This window comes from Lolium rigidum, chromosome 1 (genome assembly GCF_022539505.1).
Source record: "Lolium rigidum isolate FL_2022 chromosome 1, APGP_CSIRO_Lrig_0.1, whole genome shotgun sequence".
Lineage (NCBI taxonomy): Eukaryota > Viridiplantae > Streptophyta > Magnoliopsida > Poales > Poaceae > Lolium > Lolium rigidum.
Genome location: NC_061508.1, coordinates 130580179 through 130588574, shown reverse-complemented (window position 1 = coordinate 130588574; position 8396 = coordinate 130580179). Strand labels below are relative to the sequence as shown.

Below are 8396 nucleotides of genomic sequence, written 5' to 3'. Positions count from 1 at the left end.
GAACTGCTGTCAAATTCTCACGCATCGCAAGTCGTGGACAGTTGATATCAGATTTCAAATATCGATCGATGCCCCTCTACATCAAATAGTACAATACTTACTCTCTCTTGACCGGACACACATGACACATGCATGCACTGACGCTTTCTGCATATCTTTCAGTGCTGTGAGAGGGAGGGGGGTACAGAGCAAGACAGACGCAGAGAGAGGGAAAGTGATGAGTGGGGGCAGCAGTGGCGCTGAAAACAATGTGTCCGCATCTGTTTCAATGCCCACTATTGTCATGTACAGGGACGTTTCGTCAGTTATGTTGGCAGAGATCGAGAAGGAGATGGAGAGAGAACGGTCGTGTGTATGCGCGAGGGCGTGCTTGTTTTGGACTACAACTGTGGTGCCACTGGTCAGCAACGACAGCTATGACTGATGCTGATGAGCTTGGGTTAAGATTTTATCTCTTATGGCATTTTCTGTTTCCCCTCTCCGTGTTTGTCCCCTCAGAGTACACAACATCCAAATAACACAAATGCACTGTAGGACTACATTCGTTCAAAAAACGAATGTCTTATTTTTTTGATATATTTTAATTATAGATACATTTGTATCTTAAAAAGAGTTGAGACACTTATTTTTAGACGGATGGGATATCAATTACCACTCATGTGTATGGAGCATATAGAGGAGTAAATTGGACCAAAATACACATTAAGGGATGAAGTAACAAAAGAAAACTATAACCTTTAACATTTAATAACGCATAACCTAGACTTTAGGGATAATAACCCAGACAATGGGTAGCTACTTGGTTAAAACCTGCTGAGTATGTGTGTAGCAGTTTAGACTTTTCTGAAACAATGTAATTAATAGAGTTAGCATTTTCATTATTAATTAAATATAAGGGAACAGCCATAGAGGAAAACCAGGTAAAAACCATGATTACTAGCAACCCAAATGCCGGCCATCGAGTCACAATGTGGTCGCCAAAAGGGCACACCCAACCAACCTAACTACAAAAGCAAGACACACACACACACACACACACACACACACGCGCGCGCGCATGCGCATGCGCGTGCACTCACACACACACACACACCATTGAGAAGAGAACAACCGTCGAGGTTGTCCATCATCACCCATCACCTCCGACTCCGACTTTGCTGTAGACAACCACAACAGTGCAATCCTCACAAGAGATGCAAGCGCCCCACATCGGATCATGCCAATCGGCTGACCGCATAGCCAACCAGAGAAAACTCCAACTTCACGTATGATATTAATTCATGGGAGAAATATGTTGAGCTTGCGCCAACCAAGACTACCACAAGCAGCCACATCATCGTCACCGTCGAGGCTCCACCACGGCAGCTCCCAGTCGTCCACAATCGAACACAAGGCCCAATAGAGGCATGCAACTTCAAGTACCAAAACCCACTCTATGTACTCATAACATATTTATGCGCATATATATTTTTGAAAGATTGATGCACTAGCACACTCCTTCAAAAGTCCGAACTAATGGGAAGAAGCTACCAATATTATTATATTCAACACCCCCTCAAGCCTAGGCTATCTTAGTCCTTAGCGTGGGTTCGGTGCATCCTGCATAATCATTTTTTTTATTTTTAATACTACATGAGCAGGGTCTTGAAGTCCAGACCTCTTAGATGTAATACCATGAAAGATTGATATACTAGCCAACTCTTCCAAAATTCCAAATCGATGGAAAGAAATTAGGCAAAATATTTATATTCAATAACTGCAACCCAATTTGTATATGAAAAATCAAAATGCATAGAAGCAATTCTAAAAAAAGTTTGTAAATTAACTACTCTGAGTATTTGGTAAACTTCTAGGTCATCTGTTCCATTCATTTAGGATTTTAATTGTGTACTCACCTCAATCAAATTTGAACCAAGAACCTAAACTCCAAGAAAATTTGATAAACAATTATTAATAAACAAAAGAAACTAACCCAAGTATTTTGAAAAAAAAGTGTCATCCAAGCAAGAATTTAGGAGTAAATGCCTCAGCATAGCATATATTTATCAAATTTGAATGAATGTGAATGACAATACTTAATCAGATGTGAATTTGATCTAAAAAAAATGTGATGTTTCTGTAGTGTATGAGATGTCATTGTCCTACTAGTACTTAATCAGATGTCATTGTGGAGTAAATCTTAAGGTGTTAGCGAAAATGCAGCCAAGATCGCCCTTTCTTGATGTATACATGCAATGATGCAGACATGTACGGCCGCTGAAATGCTGAAGCAGAAGGTAACTAGGAGAAAATCCAATCGCATGCAAACAAGTGAAAGATTCCATGCACGTCGCAATTAGCATGGACCCCTTATGCCTTTTCTGCCCTGTTGCCATGAGAGACCAATACTCCCACTAGGCCTTAAGAGTCTGTACCTAGAGGGCATTATGGCAATCATCTCAGCAAATTACACCATCACGAAGCACATCGATGTCCTATCCCGTTGGTGAAACAAATGAAAGGAGAGCGAGCTGAATGTTGAAGGAAACCTAAAAATATGCTGAAGGTTAATAAACATCGGTGCGACGAGTCAGCTAGGCAGCTAGAGATCGATGGACCTAGTTGATGTCCATCTCCATCATGGCACGGTGGCTTCTTGGCAGGTCCTCAGCATGGAGGAGGAGCTGGTGGTGGCCGTCGTTGTCGACTTCGGTGTCGCCGCCCTCGGTCAGCACGGACGACACGTAGCTCGCTACCTCGCAGTTCATGGCGGCCGCCCTCGCCCGGAAGTTGTGGCGGCAGCCGTAGCAGGTGATCTCCATCAGCGTTGCGTCGATCTGGCGCACGGCGTGGTCGCGGAGCGCGTGGGCGCGGCTGAGCTCCAGCTGCGCCTGCTGCCGCACGCGTCGAGCGCCCGCCAGCTCCTGCTCGGCCAGCTCCACCTGCCGCCTGGCCTGCGCCCGCGTGTCCTCCGCCGAGGCCATCTCTGCAGTCGCCAGCCTTAGCTGCTCCCGGGATTCCTCCTTCAGCGTCGCAGCCGCCGCCGGCGCCGACTCCACGCTGCTGTCGTCAGGCGCGCCGCCGCAGCCGATGGAAAGCTGCAGCCGCACCGCGTCGGCGCCCAGCTGCCGGGGAGCGTGAAGAACGGCAGGGGAACGCGGCGACGGACGATACGTAACAGCTGTACCAGGAGGAGCCGCTCCGCCCCCGCGCGGCGGCATGAGCTGCAGCTCCAGGTTTTGGGTCCCGGCGCTGCGGCGGTCGGACGGCATCGGAGATGACGATGACAGCGTCTGGTCGAACATCCGATGGAATGCTGCGACGTTGGCTGCCGTGGGGCTCGCTGTCGCCGGGCCGCAAGGCCAGGCCACCGGGCTCCCCACGAGCTCGCCCCCGCTGGACGGGCTGGCGCTGGACGCCGTCCGCGACAGGGACGCCGCATGTAGCTGATGGTGATGAGAGTTGGAAGCAGCTGCCACGCCTACCACCCTGCCGCCTCCATGGCCCGGCGACGACGATGTCGTGTCGCCCCGGGGCCGGCTGGCGTCGCACATGTCCTGGTGCTCGATAAAGCTCTCCACCCTGCACACGGGACGCATCATGTCATGTTACAGCCACTGAGCCACTTGGTGTGACAAGGATGCGTACTGCATGGAGAGAAGCCAAGCCGGCGATCAGGAGCTAGCTAGTTAGCTCGTGGTCGAGGACGGAGACATTAAATGGAGCTTGCGTTGCAAAGGCAGGCAAAGGAAGAACCAAACTGAGGAGTACCTAGCTATAGCTAGCCCGGGGCGCGGCCGGCAGCAGAAAGAGATGCACAAGCAACCAATTACGTAGGAGTACGTACGTACGCATACACTCATGCACTAGCTGCCCTCGGGAATTGTGCCTGTCTGCCTGTCCTTTCCCATCTCCCCTATTGATGACACAAAATACTGTGAGGCCCAAGGCCTACGCAGACAAAGTGGCCCAAGCCGACCCAAAAAAAAAAAATCATGACGCCTTTCTCCGCACATTTTGCCAAATCTTGCAAAAGAAAGCTAAAGATTCCGGTCGTAGGATACTGCTACTCCTAGGAAATACAACATCCAAATACCAAGTTAAATTGTATTGTTGAAGTACTCGTAGAAGATTGCGGCGATTGGCATGTTGTTCAAGTGTAGTTACCGGGAGAAGACGCGGCCGCAGTCGCAGGTGTGGCCGCGGGTGCCGCAGGTCTTGAGGTGCGCCTTGTAGTCGGAGTGGACGGCGTACGCCTTGGAGCAGCGGGAGCAAGCCCACTGGCGGTGGCCGCTGTGCTTCCGCCGGAAGTGCTTCTTGATGCCGACGAGGTCGCCGAGGGCGTGGGCGGGGTCGTGGTGGAGGCACGTCGGCTCGGGGCACACGAACACCCGCTTCCGCGCCGCCTCGCCGGCCTCCCGTTTCAGCAGCTTCCACGGCACCTTATGACGCCGCCGGTGCATCTGCAGGTTCTGGTCCCGCTGGAATCCCTGGTTACAGATCTCGCACACGTACCGGTCAGACTCCAGCAGCGTCCGCGGCGACAGCGACACCACCTCCGCGTCTGGGTCTGCAATGCGTGACGGCCGGCGTGAGGTCCTCCGCCGTGAGTGAGTGGTGATGTCATCGGATGTGAGATCAACCTCTACACTTACCAGGAGTGCCGGCTGGCCGTCGCTTCCTTTTCGCAGAGGCGTTGCTGTTGGCGATCTGCATCGGCCGGAAAGGATCAGGTGGCCCAGCGGCCCCCTCCGGAGGCGGCGCGGCCGTCAGCGCGCAAGAACTACTCAACATGGTGACCTAATCAAACAGAAGATTAAGCCTCGATCTCTGGTGAGTTTGCGTGTCTACGTTCTTGCTCGAGATCGATCGCCACTCTAAGCCATGGGAATGGATCACCGGAAGCGACAGGTCTCTATATAAGCTAGGGGGAAGGAGTTTCAATCTAGCTAGCTAGCAGGAGGTGGCCGGAGACGAGAAGAATAAACATAAACAAAAAGGGCCGGGGAGATGTGGATACAGCTTGGAATCGAGAGGGGAAGGAAAAGGTCTATGCCTCTATGGAGCAGCGTTGTTTTTTTGGCTTTGCTGCTGCGCAGACAACACCAAAGGGAGAGGGGGAGGCAGCTTTCCACCAGCTTTAGGTTTTAGCAGCTTTCTTTAGGATTGTATCATGTAGACGGGGCGTGGGGAGGGAGGAGGGAAGGGGATGGAGTTGGTAGGTGGTTTATTGGGTAGGGCGGTGGGTTGAGTAAACCAGCTAGCTCTTCGCCTGGTTCAAATAAGTTAATATACAAAAAAAAAATTTGATTTCTAGGATGGCAGGACACCCGGGTGAAAATAAACTACTCCCTTCGTTTCTAAAATAGAAGATGTTTTAGATATTTCAATGTGAACTATATACGAGCTAAAATGAGTGAATAGACGTACTGAAATGCCTCAACATACATACAATTTTAGAGAGTCATGGTCTCGTCCCCAGTGTTGTCACCCACGACTATGCTTTGAGGTTCTACCAGAGCTATGGTGAAGATGAGGGACTCCATTGCAATTCTTCTTTTATTTTTGGGTCTTTTCTAGAACTGTTGAGGACCAATTTGTTATTTTATTTTCAATTGACATCCTCTTTGTAAAATGTCTCAATGCTTAATACAGCTTCTCAGGACTTCGGGTTTGTTCCCCGTTCAAAAAATTGATGAGTTATGAAGTAGTTTCTTCTTGTACATATATCCAATTTCACTCCTACTCAGCAATGCAAAACAAAGAAACACAACACACAAGAAGAGCACAAAAATTCATATCCATTATATCCCCATGAGAACATGGACACATATAAAGGTTATAAAAGACGGTTTTGCTATTCTCAGTTGAATTTTAGTCGGTGGATTTGTTGCGAACTTGTGATTCGTACCAACCATGAGTTGCAACATGAGCTATTACTAAGATTATCCTAGTTGCAAATGAGGTTGCAACTGAGAAAATACCATAAACTATTGGATTACTTCGTGATCCATGCTAGTCATGAGTTGCAACATGGGCCGCTGAGAAAATGCCCTTGACCGTAATATTGCGCTTCTTGATTCGTGCTATTCATTAGTTTCAAATGCCTACAACTGAGATTCGATGATGTCACCTAACTAAGAGTTATTCTCAATCGACTAAGAATTAGTCACTCCCTACAAAGAATCATACAATTCTCCAATGTATTTATCATGCAAATTTTCACGGAATCTTGATTAGTTATCAACAATGTGAAAAAACAAGTACTTTCTCCAGCATTGGATTTGTTTCCTTTGGTAGGGATGACCTTTTTTGATAAATGACTTGAAGATTGGTATATATGTCATTTTGGATTCCTTTACATGCAAAGTAGCTTATTATTGTTCATATATCCAGCGGTAATGAAAACATGGATACACATCACACAAAAAGAACACTACCTCTAGCATATGCTACCTTCCATCCTAGAAGATCTAGCCAATCAACTCCATCAAGTAGACATCATGGAGTACGGCTTTCAGGGGATCAGGTTAAACGAGAAGGGACAATGGTGCATGTTCAGTCTAGGTCTGGCATAATCGCATCTATCCTCCATGAGTGGGATAGCATTATTCTACTGACCGGCATTGGCGAACGAGTGGATGTTGGGACACGTAGCCCTATTCATCTAATTCATGGGACCCGGGTGTCATTGGTGGCTTCGCCAAGAACTCACATGTCCTTCGCCTCGAAGCTAGAGTATTCTAACAACCTTGCCTGGTGGGAGGTAGTGCTCTAAGAAGTGGAATTTCATGTCTATCAACAAATATTGATGGGTTCCATGGAAGAAATCAAAGTGTATCTACAATAATAAGAGAGGGATGGGGTGGGCTGGTGATACCTTCGATCCAGATTATGGATTTAGTATTGTAAGCTTTTTCACTAGAAAACCTACGTTTAATCGAACCTTGGGAAGCACAACTAAAATGGTGTAAAGGAAACGTCTACAAGATTTGCTAGTTTGTTTAATTTTATGTTTACCGGACCTTTCTAGTTTACTTTGTTTTATGTTGTGTTCAATGGATGGAAATAGGCTAGGGTCAAGGGTTATCCTGCATCTATGCGTACATGTAGAAATGAAGTACAAATGTGTAGTAAATAAAATAGTGATAAGAGATTTGTGAGGGGCACATCCGTAAATACTATTGCTCATAAAGCCAGAGGTGACAAGAGTCTCTTGGTCCAACCATTGTTCCCACATCCGTGAGTAACAATAATTATTAAGTAAATGAATACAAACCAAAGCACTAGGCTGGATGATTGTGCCGTTGATCCCAATCGAATCACTAAATATGTACCATTACTTTCCTCTTTCTGTCACTGAGGTTTCGCGATAGCACGCTGTTCTTCCCTCATCACACCTCTTCCCTTGATCGATTCGATAAACATGGGTACCTACAGATCATCGAATCGAGGCAAAGAGACAAGGATACAAGATTCCAAAACTCCTATTCAATTCCTACACATATTCATAAGATCACATACATATAAACGTTGAGAGGATTCACCCCAACCCGTAGCCCGTGAGGACTACTCACTGATGAGTGCAGAGCACACCGTTGGGGAACCCCAAGAGGAAGGTATGATAAGCATAGTAGCAAGTTTTTCCTCATTAAGAAACCAAGGTTTAATCGACCAGTAGGAGAAAGAAATCACTTCTGAAGGTGTTGCTAGCTGACTTTTGGCAGGGCGCACTACCGGCGTCAGCAACAACATGGAACCTGCACACAACACAACCAAAATACTTTGCCTCAACTTACAGTGAGGTTGTCAATCTCACCGGTTTTGTTGAAAACAAAGGATTAACTGTATAGCGTTGAAAGAGATGCTTGTTTGCAGTGAAATAAAGAGAACAGTGCTTGCAGTAAGTAAACAGAACAAGTGTTTGCAGTACATGAATTTATTAGTGTAAAAGAAAGGACCGGGGTCCACGGTTCACTAGAGGTATCTCTCCATAAAGATAATTAACATGTTGGGTGAACAAATTACAGCTAGGCAATCGACAGAATAAAGACCATACATGACAAGATTATTACTATGAGATTCATTTGGGCATTACAACATGATACATAGAGCGTAATCAAACTACATCTATGACTAATAATCCACCTTCCGGTTAGCGTTCGCACCCCTTTCAGTATTAAGTTGCAAGCAACAGATTATTGCATTAAGCAAAGTGTGTAAAGTAAACAATAGAATTATCCTTAGACAAAGCATTGTTGTTTTCTCCCTTGTAGCACCAACACATCTACAACCTTAGAAGCTATTGTCACTCTCCCAGATTACTAGAGGCATGAACCCACTATCAAGCATAAATACTCCCTCTTGGAGTCACAAGCACATACTTGGCCAGAGCATCTACTAGCAAATGAGAGCAT

At 46.7% G+C, this 8396-nt stretch overlaps 1 protein-coding gene across 1 annotated transcript; it reads right to left on the bottom strand.

The window, feature by feature from the left end:
- Window positions 1–2488: 2488 nt before the first annotated feature.
- On the bottom strand, window positions 2489–4755 carry LOC124682388 (protein indeterminate-domain 16-like). The gene is made up of 3 exons (XM_047217081.1): window positions 4635–4755; window positions 4147–4549; window positions 2489–3561 (listed from the first exon to the last, which is right to left on the bottom strand). The coding sequence occupies exons 1-3, from the start codon at window positions 4693–4695 to the stop codon at window positions 2598–2600; spliced, it is 1428 nt and encodes a 475-aa protein (XP_047073037.1). The 5' UTR covers window positions 4696–4755; the 3' UTR covers window positions 2489–2597.
- Between the last annotated feature and the right edge of the window lie 3641 nt (window positions 4756–8396).

What these genes read in the sequence shown, in the direction of transcription:
- LOC124682388 (XM_047217081.1), bottom strand. Translation starts at nt 4,695, where the DNA reads ATGCAGATCGCCAACAGCAACGCCTCTGCGAAAAGGAAGCGACGGCCA. An exon ending in ACGGCCAGCCGGCACTCCTG is followed by an intron (nt 4,550 to 4,634) that starts GTAAGTGTAGAG and finishes CACGCATTGCAG; the next exon opens with ACCCAGACGCGGAGGTGGTG. An exon ending in TGCGGCCGCGTCTTCTCCCG is followed by an intron (nt 3,562 to 4,146) that starts GTAACTACACTT and finishes TCCCGTGTGCAG; the next exon opens with GGTGGAGAGCTTTATCGAGC.